This window comes from Lepidochelys olivacea, assembly GCF_965140295.1.
Source record: "Lepidochelys olivacea isolate rLepOli2 genome assembly, chromosome: 2".
In the NCBI taxonomy this organism is placed as follows: domain Eukaryota; kingdom Metazoa; phylum Chordata; order Testudines; family Cheloniidae; genus Lepidochelys; species Lepidochelys olivacea.
The window spans coordinates 47,291,820-47,314,580 of NC_140412.1; the positions used below are offsets into that span (position 1 = coordinate 47,291,820).

The 22,761-nt window shown below is 40.5% G+C and overlaps 2 protein-coding genes across 2 annotated transcripts in view; both read right to left on the bottom strand.

The window, feature by feature from the left end:
- Positions 1-4,551, bottom strand: part of LOC311515872 (Y+L amino acid transporter 2-like) — a 40,338-nt gene extending 35,787 nt beyond the window's left edge. The window contains exon 1 of the mRNA XM_084619320.1: positions 4,468-4,551. The gene's annotated coding sequence lies outside the window, so the exon portion shown is untranslated. The remainder of the gene's footprint in view (positions 1-4,467) is intronic.
- A 10,938-nt stretch (positions 4,552-15,489) lies between these two features.
- The window catches only part of RIPK2 (receptor interacting serine/threonine kinase 2), a 38,563-nt gene continuing 31,291 nt past the window's right edge, over positions 15,490-22,761 (bottom strand). Inside the window, exons 7-11 of the mRNA XM_084619822.1 lie at positions 20,788-20,873; positions 20,534-20,629; positions 19,706-19,811; positions 17,297-17,476; positions 15,490-16,203 (exon numbers count right to left, since the gene is read on the bottom strand). Of these exons, the coding sequence (XP_084475948.1) occupies positions 15,851-16,203; positions 17,297-17,476; positions 19,706-19,811; positions 20,534-20,629; positions 20,788-20,873 (821 nt within the window). The 3' untranslated portion in view covers positions 15,490-15,850. The remainder of the gene's footprint in view (positions 16,204-17,296; positions 17,477-19,705; positions 19,812-20,533; positions 20,630-20,787; positions 20,874-22,761) is intronic.

A 22,761-nucleotide genomic window follows, 5' to 3' on the forward strand; every position in this document is an offset into this window, starting at 1 on the left:
ACAAGATCTCTATCAAGCATTCTTAAAACTACAATACCCACCTGCTGAAGTGAAAAAACAGATTGACAGAGCCAGAAGAGTATCCAGAAGTCACCTACTACAGGACAGGCCCAACAAAGAAAATAACAGAACGCCACTAGCCATCACCTTCAGCCCCCAACTAAAACCTCTCCAGAGCATCATCAAAGATTTACAACCTATCCTGAAAAATGATCCCTCACTCTCCCAGATCTTGGGAGACAGGCCAGTCCTTGCTTACAGACAGTCCCCCAACCTGAAGCAAATACTCTCCAACAACCACACATCACACAACAAAAACACTAACCCAGGAATCTATCCTTGTAACAAAGCCCAGTGCCAACTCTGTCCACATATTTATTTAAATGACACCATCATAGGACCTAATCACATTAGCTATGCCATCAGGGGCTCGTTCACCTGCAGATCTACCAGCGTGGTATATGCCATCATGTGCCAGCAATTATCCTCTGCCATGTACATTGGCCAAACCGGACAGTCTCTATGCAAAAGAATAAATGGATACAAATCTGACATCAGGAATCATAGCATTCAAAAACCGGTAGGAGAACACTTCAACCTCTCTGGCCACTCAGTAAAAGATTTAAGGGTGGCAATTTTGCAACAGAAAAGCTTCAAAAACAGACTCCAACGAGAAACTGCTGAGCTTGAATTAATATGCAAACTAGATACCGTTAACTTGGGTTTGAATACAGACTGGGAGTGACTGGGTCATTACACATATTGAATCTATTTCCCCATGTTAAGTATCCTCACACCTTCTTGTCAACTGTCTAAATGGGCCATCTTGATTATCACTACAAAAGTTTTTTTCTCCTGCTGATAATAGCTCATCTTAACTAATTAGCTTCTCACAATTTGTATGGCTACTTCCAACTTATTTGTACGTATATAGATATAGATATAGATAGATAGATAGATCTTCTTACTTTATGTTCCATTCTATGCATCCGATGAAGTGGGCTGTAGCCCATGAAAGCTTATTCTCTAATAAATTTGTTCGTCTCTAAGGTGCCACAAGTACTCCTGTTCTTTTTGCAGATACAGACTAACACGGCTGCTACTCTGAAACCTGTAGTTTGTTTATGAGAAGGTTATGCGAGACAGTATCAAAAGCCTTACTAAAGTCAAGATATACCATATTTACTGCTTCCCCCCATCCACAAGGCTTGTTACCCTGTCAAAAAAAGCTATCAGTTTGGTTTGACACGATTTGTTCTTGACAATTCCATGCTGACTGTTATTTTTCACCTTATTATCTTCTTGGTGTTTGCAAATTGATTGCTTTATTATTTGCTCCATTATCTTTCCGGGTATAGAAGTTAAGCTGACTGGTCTGTAATTTCCTGGGTTGTCCTTATTTCCCTTTTTATAGTTGGGCACTATATTTGCCCTTTTCCAGTCTTCTGGAAGGTCTCCCATCTTCCATGAGTTTTCAAAGATAATTCATCAGTCAGCTCCTTGAGTTGAGTTGAGTAGCATGCATTTTATCAGGCCGTGGTGATTTGAAGATGTCTAACTTGTCTAAGTAATTTTTGATTTGTTCTTTCCCTATTTTAGACTCTGATCTTATCAGATTTTCACTGGCATTCACTATGTTAGACATCCACTCGTCACCAACCTTCTTGGTGAAAACCGAAGCAAAGAAGTCATTAAGCACCTCTGTCATTTCCACATTTTCTGTTATTGTTCCCCCCCCCCCATCATTGAGTAATGGGCCTACTCTGTCCTTGGTCTTTCTCTTGCTTCTAATGTATTTGTAGAATGTTTTCTTGTTTCCTTTTATGTCCCTAGCTAGTTTGATTTCATTTTGTGCCTTGACTTTTCTAATTTTGTCCCTACATATTTGTTTATATCCATCCTTTGTAATTTGACTGAGTTTCTACTTTTTGTAGGACTCTTTTTTTGAGTTTTAGATCACTGAAGATCTCCTGGTTAAGCCAGGGTGGTCTCTTGCCATACTTCCTATCTTTCCTACACAGTGGGATAGTTTACTCTTGTGCCCTTAATAATGTCTCTTTGAAAAACTGCCAACTGTCTTCAATTGTTTTTCCCCTTAGACTTGCTTCCCATGGGATTTTATCTACCAACTCCCTGAGTTTGCTGAAGTCTGCCTTCTTGAAATCCATTGTTTTTATTGTGCTGTTCTCCCTCCTTAGAATCGTGAACTCTACCATTTTATGATCACTTTCACCCAAGTTGCCTTCCACTTTCAAATTCTCAACCAGTTCTTCCCTATTTGTCAAATCTAGAACAGCCCCCCTAGTAGTTTTCTCCACCTTCTGAAACAAAAAATTGTCTCCAATATATTCCAAGAACTTGTTGGATAATCTGTGCCCTGTTGTGTTATTTTCCCAACAGATGTCTGGGCAGTTGAAATCCCCCATCACCACCAAGTCCTGAGCTTTGGATGATTTTGTTAGTTGTTTAAAAAAAAGCCTCATAATGTATATGCACAAGAGCATCAAATTGAGGTTGCACAGGCAACCTTAATTCTGGCATCTCCTAACATTTGAATGCTTGACTTTGCAAACTTAATGTTCTTTTACTGTAGCTTTTATGGATGTAATATTTTATATTAGGTGTATCAAGGGCTAAATACGCATTCCCTCACTGTCTTTACCCTTCTTGCTGTGCCTGGCCTAATTTGTTCCAGGACATTTCAGTTTGGGGTGGGCCAGTTTTCATCTTTGACCAGGTGTGAATGATTCCCCCTCATCTCTAAATGCTGGACACCCCAACGCTAAGGTTATCATCCTACTGACTCTCTCTACAGTGCAATCCAGGAGGTGGAATTCCATCTCCAGGAGAAATACCCATGCTAGCTTTGATTGAGCTAGCAATCTAAAAATAGCTATGTAGCCACAGCTGCATGGGTGGTGGAATGGACTAGCCTGAGTACAATCCCACCTGAAACCCTAGATATACACTTGGAGCGGTCCTCACATTTTCTTTTAATGTATTAGCTTGATCACAACTAGTACAGCTGGGTGTACTGGATCTGGAAATTACACCTCCAACTCCAGGGTAGACATACCCATTGTTGTCTGAGCTAGCTCAATCCAAAGGTATGTCTACATGTGATGCAGTCACGCCTCTCTTTGTTGTGTAGATTTACCCTATATAACAATAAATTATAACTTGCATCATGGAGACATATTCAACAAGTGCCAAGTGATAAGCAATGCTCGGCCAGGGGGTTTAAAAGGTGTGAACTTTTCAGCTAAGAGCTAATCATTCAGCCTGGAATTTTCAAAGGGCCTTGAAAGTTTGGTTCAATGGGAGTTACTAACTTAACTCCTTAGGGACCTTCGAAATCCCCAGCCTTTTATGCAGACAATACTAAATAAAGATTAAGATGCTGAGTACTTCCTATGAGGTGTTGAGAACCCCCAGCTCCTATTGACTTTAGTGGAAATTGAGAGCACAAGCACCTTGGAAGGTCAGACCTTAATAAAGATGAAATACAGATGAAATGCATCGAACATGCATCAGTCTTATTCTTGTATTTTAGGCCATTTGGGGGAAAAATCTCTTACATGGGACGATCAGCTGCCCACCATCATGGAGTCCCAGATCAGAGACTTCTGCTATGTCATCATCACTGAATCCAGCGCCCATGAACTAGAATCATTGTAAACAAGGGCTTTCCAGTTTCACACATAAAGGGAGTGGTGTCAATGAAGACAAATGCCATTTAAAAAAGAAATCTATTTTCACATTTCCCCTGTGATGATCAGGAACAAATGCAAGTTTAAAAAGCTGTTTTAAGGACTATCATCCATCACATTCTGTCCTTAAAGTAAACAAACAGTAACAACATATTTACAGTAGAGGCAATGATTGAAAAAAATAGCAACGCATCTTTAAGGCACACACATTTAGATGAATATGCTTGGTTGGATGTGCAAAGAACAAATGAGCCGAAGGTCACCATTGTACCTTAGGAAATCCTGCTGTGTGGCTCAAGCTTCAGAAGACTGACACTGATCAGGAGCTACAGCAGACTCTAAATAGAGCACTTATGGCATGATCATGCCACTGAACACATTCCAGTGCAAGAACGGGCCAGGCGACCAAAACAAGATTATGCACTGTGAAGAAGCAACAGCAATGAAAACACTTTGCTGTGAAGCAAAACTTTATCTTCTGTGAAGGGAATAAATAATTATTCAACAGAAACTTATCAGTCCCACAGATTGTTGTTCTTACTTTTATGTTTTTAAAAATATGCAGCAAAATAATACCTAGTGTTGGTCTGCTTGGTTACTGTGCTCAAAATGTTTGTGGGTTCCTATATTACAGACACACTCAGTCCCACAGTTTATCGTTACCACCATAAAGCATGTCATTACTGATGAAATAAAAGAAGAAGCTACTGTACTCCAAATTTAAGAGTGGTATTAAAAAGAGAAAGTAGAAGCTTACCAGTTGACACTGCTTCTTTTAGGAGAAAGGCTGCCGTAACTTAAGCAGCTGAACAGTGACCCTTTAACTTCCTTCTGTGTCTAGATAAACAAGCAGCTGGTTCACTAGGAATGGTAAGTGATATGAATATGAATATGCATAACCCTCTCTCTCTCTCTGTCTCCCAGAGGTTCAATTTAGCTTTGCTGTCAGCTGCTATTTTTAGTAGGAATATAAAAACCAACAGCAGCTACCAAAAAAGAGGATCTGAGGCTTCCGTGAAATCGGGTGTCTCCAAACAACCCAAGTGAACTGGAAGAGACAGTGCAAAAGTCAGAAGCCCTATTACAATATCTTAGAAAGGCATGTTTGTCTAGACCAATGGAAGTTTGTTTACTTATTTTAATGCATTTATCCACAGCCACTATTGAACTCAAAGATAGTGTCCCAGGTGACAAGTAAACATTTTCAAAACAAATGTAATCTCCACATCACTGCAATGATCACAACATGAGCCACTTTGCTAACTAGCACAAGACAGCTGGTTAAATGAAAACAACAGATCTCACTTTACTCCAAGTACATTTATTTATATTTAGCTATCCTGTTACTTTTCTGATGCAGAAAAGTATCTCTGTAGTCCACCTAACAGTTTATAACAGTTATTCATTATTTGAAAAACATGCTGGCAATCTGTGTAAATCTTATTTCAATTGTATGTGCTTTTGTTTCAACTAAGATTTAAAAATAAGTAAAGCAAAGGAGGACTTACCAAGGTGCTTGAATTTGACTTCTGAAATTATATAGTACCCTCTTTATAAAGTGCTCTTGGAAAACAAAGGCCAGGATGAAGCAAGGTACAATATCGAGCCAAAGAGGGCAAACTAGGAAATAATCTCTGGAGAGCATAAAAATAAGTTAATGAATGCAAGAACACTAATTTAGCATCCTTGTTTTCCATGATGTGCAATGAAATGAAATAAGAGGCCATTGTGAGTAAAAGAGTTTACGCTCAGAAATCAAAGGGTGTGTCGAAAGATCTGATCAAGCAGGTCAAGAGTCTTTGGCCACTGGACTGTGTCAAGACATCTGACAATGGGACTTAATAGGAAAGCAACTAGTCAAAAAGATAAAAATATGTTTAATTAATATGGATGTTTTCCCATTCCTCCACTGATCCCAGACCCAAGGAAAGCAAGTTGCAACATAGTATTAAAATGTCACTGTACAACGTTAGCTGGCTGCATCTCTTTAGAGTTACACAAATCTGTGATTAGGTAAATTATAACATATCAAGAAGCTTCTTGGCAACAAAATTGTTCTGAAGGCATGTTACTCTGTTTGAAAGTACGATAGGTCCTGCCTTGCATGCCTCAATCAGGCAAAACTCTTGTTATATTTACGGTATGCCTATACTGCAGTTAAACACCTGCAACTGGCCCATGTCAGCTGGCTCCGGCTGTGGGGCTGTAAAATTGCAGTGTAGCCCTTTGGGCTCAGGCTGGAGCCTGAACTCTGGTACCCTGCAATGGGGAAGAACCCCAGAGCCTGGACTCCAGACAGACCCTTATGGTCACTTAAAGGCCTTTCCATGCTGTTGTACTCCATAGTACAAGTGTAAATGGGCCTAAGTGTAACTGAGAAACAGGCCCCCTGTTCTTGATTTAAAGAACAATTAACTATTCTTATTATTTTTTTTTAAATTGCACCTAATTTCCACTTTGAATTTGTCTAACTTTAGCTTGCAGCCCCTGGATCTTGTTATGCCACTGTCTGCTAGGTTAAAGAGCCCTCTATTATCAGATTCTTATTCCTGTGTAGGTACTTTTTGCATATTTAGCTGGAAAATATTAATTGCTCATACCATACCATGAGCCAAATATCAATACCATGAGCCAAATTCTGCCTTCCATTTTGACTCAGTAAAAATGTCTTTTATATTACTATTAGAACATTCCAGCTCAAACAGTAGTCAAAATTTCACAAATATCTACAAGGAAAAGTGCTTAGGTCAACATGGAGAGAAAATAAAATCAAACAATAAAGAATGTAAGACAAGACTATTTCCCTTGTATTTGCAACCAGCAATAATCCAGCAAGTTCAGTCAGACACACAGTTGATGATCATACTAATATCATAGGGGTCTGTGATGCTGCACGATCTCAAAATCTTAAGCAATTGTTCACAGTTTGCCAAGGAACAAGAATCCATTTATAATTCATTTGAAAAAAGGGGGAGAGGGTTTATTTGACATTTTGTTTAGCTCATACTCATTTTCTGTATTTCTCCATCCCCCCACAGACATAAGGAGTGTGGGGGTTAGAAAGGAGATTGTAAATCAGTATGTAGAGTTCCTTAATAATGTATATGTTTTCCTCATTCGTTTACAGGTCTGCAGAATTTGATGGATAAACTGATAGTTCTAGAACACGTTTCTCCCATGCCAGAAGAATGCACTTCGCTATTCTTCTGTGCGTTATAGCTACACAAATATGTATTTGATTTTGGAGGGATGAGGGAGAGAATAATACCTGTCTGAATTAAAAACTATTCCCCCCTGCCCCCACATTTTCTATTCTCCTCCTTGTACTACTCAGAAGGGCTCTTTTTATACTCTGCTTCTGGAGCCAAGAGTTCTCAGGTCACATTGCTCTCCTTGTGTGTCTATGGCCTTGTCCCTATGCTGAATCAGAGCTTTGGTGCAAGTGATGTATTTGCACCAGTGCTTACGTCTAAAGTGTAGACAACAGCAAGCCAGGGATTGCATTTATCAAGATGTCCTTGTTTACCTTCGGGGTCAGCACCACTGCAGCTGTGCCAACTGCATTCAGGATTAGCCCCAATGGAGCAGACAAGGCCTATCTCCCCAGGATGTTAGTGGTAGTGGTCTGAATGAAAAGTGCAGGAATAAGTTGTTCTTTTGATCCCAGTCCCACTGAATCAACAATATCTCATAGCAAGCACCCACAGATGTCAATAGAAGTTTTGTTTTAGTGAGAATATCAGGGTTTGGCTCCAGAGCAGTTAGTTACCAGAGATTTCAGATCTTCATTTAGGAAAGTCACCAAATGTTATCTGGTACTGTTTCGTGCTAGAACATTACGAGAGCACATTCCAAGGAAGAAGAGGAGGGGGAATAAAATCCTAGTATCTCTTCCAGGTTATTCAGGATTTTTAATTTAAGAGCCAGGAGAAATATAAGACATTGAATATCCAAGCTAAAAACCTGCTATCAACTTGTTCTCCCAGGTATTTTCAAAATATATAACAAAAAGGTAACCCCTCACCTATCTTACATTATACTGTGCTGGCTTTGTTACATGAGCAATATTTTTTAAAATGTTACATTTTCAAGACAGCTGTGACTCACGAACCTCTTTGTGCCAACTGGCAGAGAGCACAGAGGTGCATAGCATTTTACAGGAATTCCTTGGACTGGATGTATGCATAATAATTCACTAAAGGATGAGGTCGCTACCTAGAGCCAGTATCCCATCATAATTACTGCAAAAATACATGTACATATAATATTTAAGAAGTTACATGTTTATACTGAAAATTATATCCTTAAGGCAAGTAACCAGAAGGTGACGTATCTTGGACAGGTTCCTTTCAAGCAGGAGGTAATAGAAGTTTATTGCTCTGTCTGATCATGGGGGCATCGGGCATTGTCTGACTCAGCAGATGCCTGTTTGCACAGTGAGCCAAATACTAATAAAGTGTTTGTGAAATCTTCAAAAGAGGACATTTACAGGAAGAAATGAACAGCCGGAGGGGATCCTGCCTTTAGAGTAAAAACGATGGATCGTTGGGGTATATCTGGGGTTCTGTTTAAAGACAATGGATTTTTGGGGTATATCTGGGGGCTCACGTCCCCCCCCTACGCCCAGCTCCTTCACTGAGGAGGCCTTCCAAGGGAAGCAGTGGGGGCAAAAGACCTATCTGGCTTTAAGATTAAACTCGATAAGTTTATGGAGGAGATGATATGATGGGATAACATAATTTTGGTAATTAATTGATCTTTAAATATTCATGGTAAATAGGCCCAATGGCCTGTGATGGGAGGGGATCGGAGTTGCTACAGAAAATTCTTTCCTGGGTATCTGGGTGGTGAATCTTGCCCATATGTTCAGGGTTTAGCTGATCGCCATATTTGGGGTAGGGAAGGAATTTTCCTCCAGGGCAGATTGGAAGAAGCCCTGGAGGTTTTTCACCTTCCTCTGTAGCATGGGGCACGGGTCACTTGCTGGAGGATTCTCTGCTCCTTGAAGTCTTTAAATCACAATTTGAGGACTTCAATAGCTCAGACATAGGTGAGAGGTTTTTCGCAGGAGTGGGTGGGTGAGATTCTGTGGCTTGTGTTGTGCAGGTCAGACTAGATGATCATAATGGTCCCTTCTGACCTTAGTATCTATGCATCTGTCTTATGAATGGAGGGTCACTGCCTGGCTGTCAAACATTGGAGGGACTTTGGGTGAGCATTGCTCTACTAAAATATGAAAGCATCAAGTTAAATAAGTCTAGGTTCTAGAATGCATCTTATGATTTTATATGTAATTATTTGTTTACAATATTTTTACTTGCCATTACTTGAATATCTGTACTTTAAGGAAACTTTCACTTGTTTCACTATAAACATATCTAAGTGCTATGTGTTAAGTGGAGCAGTGATCTGAGGTTTGTGACAAAGCTCTGTCCTTGCCTCTGTGGGTCCCGCGTTTCCTGGCAGATTTCACTAACTTCAGAGGCTCACTGTGATCTTCTACGTAACCCTTCTCTCTCTAGAGACAAGGGTCACAGTCAACTGAGCCATTTTCATCATAAGCGAGGGAGGTGAGGAGAAGCTATCCTTCCTTGCACAGTCTCTGTTGTCTCCCAGTCTCAGTGATTAATCAGGGGGCAAAGGGGTGGGAGCCCAGGCCTACCCTCTACTCCGGGCTCCAGCCCAGGGACCCTAATAGTATCAGCTATGGTAGCTGACCTTTTAAAAACATGACATGTACAATTCCCTGGGCTACTTCCCCCACAGCAGCCCTCACTTCCTCAAGCTCCACTTCACCCTTACCTCAGGGCCTCCTTTTTTGTGCCTGATATGGTGTGTACTACTCAGTCTCTCCAACAGCACAACTTCCTCCCACAGTTCCTGACATGCACACCCACCTGACTAACTGGGAGGCTTTTAACTAGTTTCAGCCAGCCCCTGATTGACTTCAGGTGTCCCAATCAACCTAGTATTCTCCCTTCCTTCTGGAAAGTTCTTAATTGGCCCCAGGTGTCTTAATTGACCTGGAGCATCTGCCATTTCACTTATCCTGGTACCAAGGATTTGTTTAGCCTGGAGCTAATATATTTATCTCCCACTACTTTTCTATAGCCATCTGGCCTTGCCCCATCACAGGTGTAACTGGTAAGCTGGGAAGTACGGCTTCTTTGGCAGCAGTGAATCTGCAAATACAGTGGCCTTCAGGGAGATGATTGGAGGACTTGGGCGTTGGAGCGTGCCTATTGCTAACTTGTAGACCCCCCGCCCCTTCACCGTGAGCCGGCTACACAAGCTGCAGCCGGTCCGTTTTCAGACCGTGCCAAGGAAACATCTATATATGCTTGTGCTCCACACCCTTCACATCCTCACCCTCGCATCCCGCCCTGACACAAAGTGGCAGGACCTCCTGCCACCTCTAGAGGGTGAGGAGCCCCGATGGGCTGGCCTATATTCCACCTTGGCTCCGAGGCCCTCCGGGGATATCAGTTGGTGGCTCCTTCACGGGGCCGTGAGCATGGACGTGTACTTGGCGCTGTTCACCCCAATCCTGGACACTTGCCCCTTCTGCAGCGTGAGGGAAACCCTGGCGCTCATCTACCTGGAGTGTGCCAGGCTGCAGCCCCTACTCCAGCTCCTCACGAGTATTTTGTTAAGATTTTGGTTGCACTTTTCCCCTCACCTCTTTATCTATGCACTCCCTGTCTGTGGCCCCACTAAGTCGCGGGACCTCCTGGTCAACCTCCTCCTGGCCCTGGCTAAAGTGGCCATCTATAAAAGCAGGGTGAGGAGGTTGGCCAATGGAATCTCCTGTGACTGTGGGGCCTATTTCTGATCCTCCGTCCGTTCACGCCTCCGGGCAAGGTTCCTCTGGGCGGCGTCCACTGACTCCCTTGATGCCTTTGAGGAGCAGTGGGCACTGTCCGGGGTTCTCTGCTCAGTGTCCCCGTCCGGTTCCCTTCGTTTGACCCTTTGACCGCACTCCTGTCCCTGTTGTTCATTAGTTGTCCCACGTAATTATTTGGCTTTCCAGGTCCTGTGGACCTCCCCTTAGACGGGGGGGGGGGGATCCTTTAGCAGTGGGCGGGCTTTGCCCGCCCACTTCCTGGATCCCAATATGACTAACTTGTAGAGAGGGCGGGACCTGTATAGGGCTAGATGGGAGTGCTTGGGCTGCCTGTGGCCAGTGGTGTTGGGGAGCCAACCCCTGGCAGGCACAGACACAGCTTCCTCTGAGGGCAGATGGTAATGAGTGCCTCAAAGCCCTGGATACCCCAGGAAGCATTGCAACAGCATCTTAAAATAGGTCTACCCTGGTGGCAGCGTATAGAGTACAGGCACTGCTCACCCAGCTAGCATGGGTACACACAGCAGGGTAGACAGTGAAGCACAGCTTGAGTAGAGTAGAACAGAGTGCCCTACATGTCTGACTGCCCAGGCTATGGCTCTCTACAGCCCAAGCAGTAGCTCCCAGGTAAACAGTACTATTTTTAGCAGCGCAGCATCAGGCTGTCTCCCCACTAACCAAGCCTTTCTCTGCTGCAGGTAAAGGCCCAAGCAGGAGGTGAGGTAGCGAGGAAAGACTCTGGCACCATGGAGCTGCTGGAGTCTTTCACTGCCACATGTAGCCACACCCCGTAGTGACAAGTGAGCATGCAGCCTGCTTTACACTGCAGCATGTAGCCATGTACCTGTACTTTACCCCTCAGCATAAGTGTGGCATAGCCTAATGGTCTCTTATTTTCAAGATGCTGAGCAATAGGTGATGCCAACTGAGAGCTCCTGTGCGTCTCTGAGGACACCCCCTCATGTGTCACGTCTTGGGCTTTTACCTCTCCTGGAGCAGGGTTCACAATCCTGCCACTCTCTGCACAGCCCCTGGGCAATAATCATGCTTACCTAGTGGGTCCAACTGAGTTCAGCATCTGCAATTCTTCCCTTTGGGAGTCTGTGACCAGTGGTATCCAGTGACAAAACAGCCTTCTTCAAACCAAAGTATTGTTTATTTTCACAGTAGGAAAAAAACATTTAGAGAAAAAAGGACTTCCACACCAGAGTTTACATGTCTATCTTACCCAAAGACTTACCATTCCTTAATGATACCCTAGACAGGCCAGACTTCTTCAGACCCCCCCACAATGAGTGCCTGTATCTCAGACTTATTCCTCCTAACAACTGCCCTAACCTTGAGAGGGGTTTCTTTTTAAACTTGACAGTTCTCTGCCTACGCTTTTTCCTATCCTGACATTGTCTCTTAACAATCCTCAAGTGTCTGTGGAGAAGTGGCTTATCTTGAGCCATGCTTTTCCCCTTCCTGCTTATTTTTCCTTATAGGCCCCTATTAAACCAAATCAATATACTCATACAATAAACATACCAATAACCAGGTCAACATACCGAATTCATAATTTTTTTTTTTTTTTACAGAGCAGCTCTAATTCCATCACAGCTCCGGCTTTGGTTTATGAGAAAAATCTATTTTACAAACCTCAATTAAAATGATCATTTGCAGAGTTTATGGCAGTACTACCCTTGTTCTGGATGCTTTCCAAACTCCTAGGAGCTTTCCTCACAGCCCTCTGTCCTCTTTGTTGTCCTTGAGGCTGACAAATGCTCACCTGAAGAGCTGGTCTTGGTGTTTAATTATTTTTTAGGACCTTTATATTCTAGACAACAGAATCCCATTTGCACAGGGCCAGGCCTGGGATTTTGGGAGCATCAGGAAGATGGTTATTTGGATTCCTATTTGGATGGTTAACTGGATTACCAGTTATTTCATCACTGCACAGCTGACTACATGCCTCTCTTTGCATATTCAATTTTCAGTCAAGAGCTGGAAATTTTGTATTGGTTACTTTTGATGACTCATTAGTTACCAGCCTTCTCATGAAAAGAAGCTGACATTTGAAAGAACAGGTCAGCAGCAATAAATGAGTACCTACTTCCCAGTTTGGTACACTCAGGCTGCTCCAGTATAACTTCACAGTAGGACAAGAGCTGTACCTGAAACTTCTCCTGTCCATGTGTCACATAGTATATCAGACTACTGATTACAAGATCATAGACTCCTAGCTACTCTGTGCAATTCATTTCCTTTTATGCATTAAAATATATAGTTAAGAATTAAAAGGGGGAAAAAGTTACAAAGTTTGCAAGTGGCACCCTAGTTTACTTTGGTTCTAGAAATGCCCTAGAGTGAAGTTCTTGTCTGTCACAGGGGCCAGGACTAGTTCCTTTGTCAGGAAATGTGCCCAGCAGGGTTTTTAAGACTCTTCCCCATTTATTCCCTTTCAGCAAAACCCATGAACAAGATGAATGTAGATCCACAGACCCACACAAGTAGAATCTGCCATAAATGGGTAGTTATAAATTAAATTCTTTTCCTCTCCCCCAAATATGAACATGTCATCCATATTTTCACAGTGAATACTTATATAGTATTGTAAAAGGTACATTAAGGTACTTCTGTATTAATGTGCCACAAGAGAACACAATCCCATAAGCAGATACTGTTTTTACCATTTATTTAGCAATGCCCATTCATGGAATTTATTTTATAAAAATCAAGACATCCTGCATCATTTCAGAGGACAAGACTGAGACCCAGAGGTAAAACCATTAACGAATGAATGGGAAGGAGCCGGGGATGGAAAAATGGAAGCAATATCCAGGCATGCAGGTGACACCTAGGGTTACAATATTTCTTTTCTCACTTTACTGTTCCAGTCCACTTTGAATTTACTCATTATCATTTAGCACTGTCCTCAACCTTGCTCTTGAATTTGAATGCAATATATCCGGTACAGTCAATTACTGATTTTTCTAGATATTTGGCACTGCTCATCTCTGTGTCTGAAGTGCTGCTGGGTCCCTATCACAATTTTATAGTATAGGACAGGGGTTGGCAGTCTTTCAGAAGTGGTGTGCCAAGTCTTCATTTTTTCACTCTAATTTAAGGTTTCGCGTGCCAGTAATACATTTTAAAGTTTTTAGAAGGTCTCTTTCTATAAGTCTGTAATATATAACTAAACTATTATTGTATGTAAAGTAAATAAGGTTTTTAAAATGTTTAAGAGGCTTCATTTAAAATTAAATTAAAATGCAGAGCCCCCCAGACCGGTGGCCAGGACCCGGGCAGTGAGAGTGCCACTGAAAATCTGCTCACGTGCCGCCTTTGGCATGCGTGCCATAGGTTGCCTACCCCTGGTATAGGATGAACCTAAAAAAAGAGGATTTGCAATTATTAGTACAACTGTCTTGCATTTAAAAAAAAGCACATTGCATGGACATTATGTACGTCTGGCATCACTACGCAAGACTGGCAGAGCTCACTATGGCCATATTCCACCAGGTCATCTTCAAATCTATTCTATAAAAAGCATGCACATGGGAGCTTGGCATTGTCCTGTGATGTGCTGTCTGTGCGCCAGTTAGAACTTTTACATTGGTAACAAGTTTAAATATCTGCACAGAAACAGGGTTGAAATGCAAAATTCCAATTTACTGCAAAAATGTGAATTTACCTAGTAAAGTCTGCAAAAGCTTACAGTAAATTATGCATCACATTCTAGTGACTGAGTTCACAAAACAAGTTAAGACAGATACTAAAATATCACTGCAATGTTTAAACACATAGGCAAGCAGTGATGTGCAATTTAAACCTTGAACTAGTTTGAAATGGATCAGTCCCTGGCTCATCCTCCAAGATTTTCAAATATCAATAATTTGGATTCTTAATTGATTTGGCTTTTATGACAAGGGCAGGAAACTACTCATGATACTTGTAACCCTCGTGGATGGGGAGGTGGGATTTTCAATTGCAAAATTCTTATTAGTGCCAATGGCATTCAGTGCACAGCATAACTGAACTCAACTTCTTACTGCTGTAAAATGTAGATGGTGTGTATATGCTGCACCCAAGAAAATTAAAAAGCTATAAATTGGATTTATAACTGTTCACTGTATTAAATGTGCTAAAGAGAATTAAAACAAAAATCAGATTCCTCCTGTCAGACTGGCCACACTCCCTCAACAATGGCCTTCCCTCAGACAAGAAAGGCAGAACATCAAGGGTGTTGTTTGAGGGGAAATGGGGGTAAGAAGGGGCATTGCCCGCCAAACTGAAAGCCTCAAGCAGGCACAGAATCCCCACCACCACCCGCACGGCCCCATTGGCCTGACTGGAGCTGCCCTCTCAGCTACAGAAGTGCTGAACGCCACTGTTTTCAGTGCTGATATTTACTCTGTCCAAAGGGGATTGCTACAGATCAGCACACCACACTTTTCCTCCAGGAAGTAAGGACATTAGCTCTCTCAGTGCTTGCGTGTCAAAGGAGGTCATGTGTGTTTTTTGTGTTACTGCTAACTCACCTGGGCAGCATATACTTGATCTTTATACACCACATAAAATCAGTGCTTACTGCAGGTTATGTAGACATTAAAAATGAACTGGAATTAGAAGCTTGATGGATCAAATGCAACATTTTACATTTCAGATGTGATTGTGTATCAAGCTTGTGGAGGTAAGAGATGAGTTAGACAGCAATGTTGTACCAGATCACATGCTGGTCTGTGGATCCCGTCACACTCCCTTTGACTGAAATGGGAGCAGGTGCAGTTCTTGTATCATTACATTTACCACTACTAGCTACTTGAGTGGAGAGGCAAAATTAAAATCTAAATACAGGCATATGGCATGTTCTTTAGGAAGGAACAAATCTACCCAGAAGGGTAATGTGAAAATAGCTTACAACAGAAATAAACATTGGCACAACTCTACAGGTTTTGTTGTAGGGTTTTTCCTTTTATATCAATCCTACCATGACAGTGAGTAAGCAGCATCCCCATCATTTTAAGACAGTTACAACTTAAAGGATATTTATAAATGGAATAATTATGATTATTTAAAATAGAAAATAGGGAACATTTTCTCTTTCTATGTATAAACAAAATACTTAAATACACTCTAATGAAGTATTTGACTTTCCAGTTGCTCTTCAAAATGACTAGTTTTAACCTTACAATGTAACCTTAGTTACATCTAATTCTTTGGCTTACCAGCCTTATATAAGTGCAATAAAGACCAAAGCAATAAAGATATAAAGTAACCTTTCAGAAACAGGAACCTACTAGTAAGGAAACATTTACATGGCTTTATATTGATATGATAAATTTAAAGATGCAGTCTTAGAAGCAGATGACATATCTGGGTAAGGCTGAAGGCCCATCTGTTTATTGTCTTTCAACTTTTGTATTATAACTTTAGCAAACTCCTCTCCTTGGCTGTCAGTAGTATCAAGCAGTTGTCGGACTTTTGATGTCCTTGTAGGTTTGGTGCTGATAAGTTCATAGTCTTCTTTCATGATTAAATCCCTTGATAGGAGGGCATCCAGAGACTGGTTCAGACATGCTTCAGTCATCTGGCTGACAATGTCCTCTCTCCTAATTTGGATCCACTGGTGAGCTACATCCTGTTGTATGGATTCCACAGCAAAATCTAGAATTGAAGAAAGATTAAAAAATCTAGTATCATAGTTAAAGTGAATTTATAGTGCTATAAAATGAAGAGTGAGTTGAGAAAGAATGGTCCAAAACCATACCTGTAGTTAAAATGACAGCCTCGTAACACTCTGCCAAAATGTTGCTACATTAATCCAGATTAAAACTCTGTTAACTGTACTAATTATTATTTAAAATATTTCTCTTTAGTTATTCTAATGCTGGGTCTTTATTTCTTAGGGGAAATAAAAATTACAAATACAGCTGCTCTCCCTAAAATGCCATTATTCTGAAACAAACTCAATCCTTTCAACCATCCCCACCATCAATGCTTCCGTCCCACACAAACCCACCTCCTTCGGAAACAGCTGCAGGCATGGATCACAAGCTGTGATGATGCTTTTTTTCCCTATTAAAACAATGTCATTCCTCTCACCTTTTCTGGCTTGCCCTCTTATCCCCTTCTTATGTTTCTTATACTCAAAGTTGGCTTTGCTTACAATTAACACGGCTATATTAGGATCAAAACTACCACACTACAGACAGAAGAATAATATTTGGTTAAGGCACTGGACTGGGATTCAAGACCAGCGTTCAAACTCAAGCTCTGCCACAGACTTCCTGTGTAATCTTGGGCAAGACACAATTTCTCAGTGCCTCAATTCCTCATTTGCAGAATAGAAATATAACATTTCCTTTCTCCTACCCTATGTCTGTAGGAGAAAGACAGGATTAGTTATACCTTGACCATCCCTGGTAAGTGTTTGTAATTGTACCATTCTGCATCGTAATACCTCTTTAACGAATACCACACCGAAGCAGAACCATCATACACACCACAGTCACACTGTATGTGCAATATTCCTTACCCTAAACTGTAAATTCTTCAGAGCACTATTGCCTACATATTGGTGTTTTGTATTGCTTTGTTAGTGCTTAGTAAATAAAAATAGGCCTAGTCTTCCCTTCAGACACACACACAAATTGGTAGTTGCACATATATCAAGATTGTGAATAAACCTAACAGTAGGCATCTCAATGACCATTCATTGTTTCCCTGTGATGGAAAACTCCATCAGTTTATGTTGTACCTGAAGTAAGTGCTGATGACTGCAGCATGTGTGTCATAGGATTTGATGCATCTGAATGATCTGCACCAAATGAGGAAGGGTAGCTGTGGTAGGGCACATACAATTTAGCACTCTGGGTTGGAGAGATATTTTCATCCATGCTAACAAGAGAGCATGGTCCTTCAGAACTGTTGTCTTTACCTTAAATAAAAGATGAAGAATCACATTACTTTCGGGTTCAGGAAAGAAACAAAAACATGTTAGAAATTATTTACAGCACCTTTACAAAAAAGTTGTTAGTTGCATGCCTTTCATGTCTGCTCTGTACAAACAACATGCAGATTTCTCATGAAGGTGAGGTTCACAGCACTTTTACATTTTTTCTTATTTTCTGTCAGCTTTGGAGGATTTTTTATTTATTTATTTATTTTTTGGCAAAACATGGTTGAGAAAACCAGGTTTGGTCTGTTCCAACTTTAAAAAGTCTTAAGCAAAAGAAAATTCCAAAGTGGCAGGACCAACCAGAGCTCTGACTTCCAACTTTCATGTTGTCAATTATTTCTTATCAAATTTATTTTAGTGCCTTTTATTTATTTTAGCACAACAAATGTGAAGGGGCTAAATCTTCCTAAAAGAGACTCAAGTAGAACGGAAGCATCTCGAAGACTAATAGTGATCTTTATTGGAAGTCCAATGGAAAATGCTGCTTTCTTATCTGTTCTATTAGCTATCTCTTGTGAGGATTCCCTATAGCTTTAATAAAAATTTCAAATGAAATCTTCTTATGTGGCAATAGAGGTTTGAATACTAACTATGTCTAACTTAATTCATGGATAGACAATTCATTCAACTGCAGAACTGACTGAATAGAAGAACAAATGACATTGTGAAAGAGATGCAGCAGTATGGTAATAGATTTACCTTGATACAGGGCCTGATAGACAATAAAATCATAGAATTTATATGGACACATTAACAGTGTAAGCCTAAAACTGTATGTCACCTAAAAGACCCTTTTGGCCAAGTTTGTACCCAGACACATTTTGACAAAACCCAAAACAACAGATAGGTTTCCATTTTTTAACGAAAGTGTAATTTCAAAAAGAAACAGTCTTAACACAAACATTGCCTGCAGTGTTTGTATTTTATTATTTGTATAATAATATACACAGTGCCTAGGAACTCTAGTTATGGACCAGGGTCCCCTTTTGCTAGGCACTGTACAAATAGAACAAAACCCAAATACTTGCAACATTGTGCCAGTGCATGAAAACCTGAGAGTTGAAATTGATCACATAGAAAAGGTTAAAACACAGTCTGTATTGACTACTCAATCAGGGGAAAGCAGTAAAATAGCTGCATGTTTTATGTGCAACACTTAAAAAAAACAAAAACAAAAACCACATTGGCAGAATTACTTGCTCATGGCAGCCAAGGACTAACATCATCTTTCTGCTGTGCTTCCTAAAATAGATCAGCTAACATTTAAGGGCAGCTGGTGGAAGTCAATTTTTATTTTTGATGTGTTTATAAAGTATATTTGATTGTCTCCCCACCACGTTTCTTGTCTTCGTAGATTGTCAGATTTTCACGCCTGACACTGTTCCTACTTCTATGTTTGCCTGGTACCTAACACAATCCGACTCTGATCCAGACCAGTGCCTCTGGGTACTAACAGAATAAATAATAATTGTTCAAAACTATCTTCTGTGACTTTTCACAAAGAAAGGATCAGAGCCACTTGGAAGACTTCATACACACCCCAAAGAGAACACAGTCAGCTGTGTGACAGAGAACAGAGCCAAAGGAATCATTACTGGCATTTAATCTTCATGGCTAGATGAATATCATTGGCCAATGTAAACAGCAGAGCTTCCGTCCTATAGATGGAAGCTTGAAGTCTGACAGAAGACTCCACATACCATCACCAATGAACATTCCCCACAGTGGGAGATTCTATACATGGTAGTACATAGTCAATGTCAAGAGGTTTTGAGACTCACCGGTGTCTTATCCAGTCACATTCATACCCATCCTTCATACTCAGCCTAATTTTCCCATGTCAGTTTCACCACATACTTCTAGCTAAACTACTTTGTATCACTCTAAACAATCCTTCTCCATCTCTTTTGTTTCTACTCTGAAAGTATTCATAAATGGACTGTCGTGGCTCAGTATGGCCAGTGACCTAGCAGCTATTCCTCACCCTTGCCCATGATCCGGCCACGTAGAGGGCAATTAGTTGTCCCTATGGGGTGTCATGGAGTTAGAGTGATTTACTCCTGCTGCAGAGGACTACTTAAATAGAGAGGGAATCTCAGTGTAGGGTGAGTACTCCTGTACAAATGTAGTACCACAAATAGAGAGTAAAGCTGCAGTTCAATAATAACTAAGTATCGTGAATCAATACTGTGCAGCAAGGTTACATACCTGTTGAGAGGATATTATACTTTGGTATAGACTTGAGTCTTGATAATTCAGGTGACATGCTCCGGAGTGGGAGTACATGACTTTGTAGGAAGGGAGCACACGTTTCCTGAAATGAATTCAGTTATATAGTGAAGATGTACATTTTTGGAATGGGTTAGTAATTTCTAAAGTTCTTTCCTTTTGTTGTCTTTTCCTTGTTACTAAGATGCTCAAGTTACTTCACAATTAAAATAAGACAGACATTAAAAAGTTAAAAACCAAATGAAAATGTTATTCCACCATCTGACCAAGATTTTATGTGCTATTTTAATTATTAGTAGAGAGAATGAAAAGCAGCAGCACTAAGGGACACAGTAATTTAAAAAAAAAAAAAATCCACAGTACTTTCCATAAGCAACATCAGTGGGAGTGGGGGATGAAATCCTCTCTTCCAACCCCGAAAGCACCCATTGTGTGGCAAACAACAGTCTGCTGCAGCATTTGTGGTCTGCTACACTCTCTGTACAGGTATGTGTGTGCTCCCTGTATTCAGTAGATAATATGGTCATGTCATCCAGCTCATGTGGGCCACCCACAACTAACTCCATCCATACTTTTATGCAAATGCTGAAAAGCACTGCACTCTGATGTGCAGAAGATAGAAACAGACTTCCCTGCTGCTGTGTGCCCCACTGCTCATTCCATTGCATTCATGGCTGTGCAACTGCAGAAGAGGAGCGGGAGAAAAGTTTTCCCCATCCTGAACTAAAAACTGTTTCAAAATGTTTTAGTTATCCCAACACATTTGGAAAAGAACTTGAATTCAAAATTAAAAAGAAAAAGATTTACCTCCTGTGGACTAAGATTCAGAGGTATATTTACAGATGTCAGCTCCACATCGGATGTCTTGTGACTGACGCGAATACACTGTGACTCATATCGTGACTGAAAAAACATTGGTATTCTTATTAGTTGTGCATTATAAATCTACCAGGCCAGGACAGTAGGGACTTAATTCTTAGGTTAGTTACACTGGGACAAGCACAAGTTGCCATTTCAGTGTATTTTCATATTACATTCATATTGTAATAAAAGCTATTTACCTTATCTCTCTTCAAGAGCATTACGGCTTCAAGCATAGATATCTCATCAAATGTTCTCAGCACTGGTTCAAGATCTATTAAGCATTCTAAATAAGAAAAGAATACTCAATTAAACATTAACTTTTAATAACAGTAATTACAATTTTTAAGTTGTTTGAGCTACTTATCTTGCAATTATGAAAATATTGCTTCCACCAACACACAGTAATTAGAGAATTTAGGCTGCTAAAGAAACACTTCTTGCAATCATTAAAAAAAAAAAAAGTTAATCTATTAAAAACAATTTTCAGTGTGGCCTAGAGGATTGGCAGCACCAACACTGAATGCTCTATCAAGGGAGACCTGACTCAGAGAGAGACAGAGTCTTGGGATCCCTGGAATGTGGAGATCACACCCTTAAAAACAAGACATAGTTCTAGCGTGGAGCGTTCATCCCAGGGCATAATTTACTAGCTGGGCCATGAAGCAGCACTGGCCTTGGAGAAGAATGCTGCCTCCCCACTCCACTGGAGAAACAACTCTATCCTTAGACCACCACTGAGAAGTCTAGAATGAAATCAGCAGTATCCAAAATAAGTTAGGAGATCCTATGAAGGGAGACCCTATTTACAATAATATAGAGAGTGGGTGAGGTGCAAGAAGGAAGAAACAATGATCAGATTCTAAAGGGTGAAAGTTTTAGGGTTGGCACATCACCCACAACAAAATGCTGATTCTTTCCCCACCGTTACCTTTTCTTTCCCCTATGCAGAGATTGGTGGCTCTGAAGCCAGACCAGAAAGGAATGTAACATAATGAATGTAACGTCCCACAACATCCAACATATCCATCTGCTATTTTTCTCATGCTCATTAAAAAGTGGTAGATTGACATCCCTAGGAGATTAATGCCACCTATTTATCTAGTGATTTTGTGTCATTTTAATAATTAAATGGCAGGAAGTTCAACTACTCCATCCCAGCATGTGTGTGTTGATGTAAGGCTTACGTAACTTATTTTTAAAATTTCTGGATGACTGTTACTTGTAGAAATGTCTAATTTAAGTTGAGCTCGGCTACAAAAAGCAAACAGAAGGGCCTGAGAAACCCCACAACTTCTACAACCATCTTACAATATTCTGCATAATTTTGTTAAAAGGGAACTATTAAATACTTGGAACCAGATCCTCAACTGGCATGACTAAGCAAAACCTAACTGACACTGCTGTGCTGATTTACACTGATAATCTAGCTCTTTGTCTTTTCTAATTTAGTCTCTATTTTTTTGGTGATACTTGTTGAAAGCTTACAACCAATTTTCCCCTCTAATTATTATGTCTTTTACTTTCCCCCCGGCTTTTCTAATGGAGACCAAATTTACATTTTTTAAAAAAATATTTCCTTCCTTGAGCAATGGCACTCTCAAGAATAACGTTCTGTAGTTGACTGCTTCTGAACAGTCGCCAGAGGGAGTAAAACATCATGAAGTGCCTCTCTGGTATAAGGCCAACATAATGTAAACAGTAGCTGGTTTAAAACAAAACAACCCTTCACCTCCTTTGCAATAGTGTGGTGAACTCTCTAATCTAGAACAACAAAGATATTTAGAATTTGGAGATATTCCTTATCAAAAGCTTCAAGGTGGGTCAAATTTTGAGTTTAAACTACTGTATCCCTTCAGGGCATTCATGATATAACATGTCAAAACTCAGAGTCCATTTGACAGCATATAATTATCAATATTTCAAAACAATTATAGATCAATAGAGAAAAATATTTTACAGAAAACTTGCAAAATGATCCATAGAATCATTTAAAAGTTAAAATAAGGAAGATAAGAAGCTATTTCTGATCATGCACACTGTGTTTTAAGGCAGGAATTTGTAGAAACAAAGAGATATGATATTTGATGCACACACAATTCCTATGAACAATAGTGAGCATTACAAGGATGCACTAAGAGGAAAACATAATGAGTGAACAAAAAATACATCCC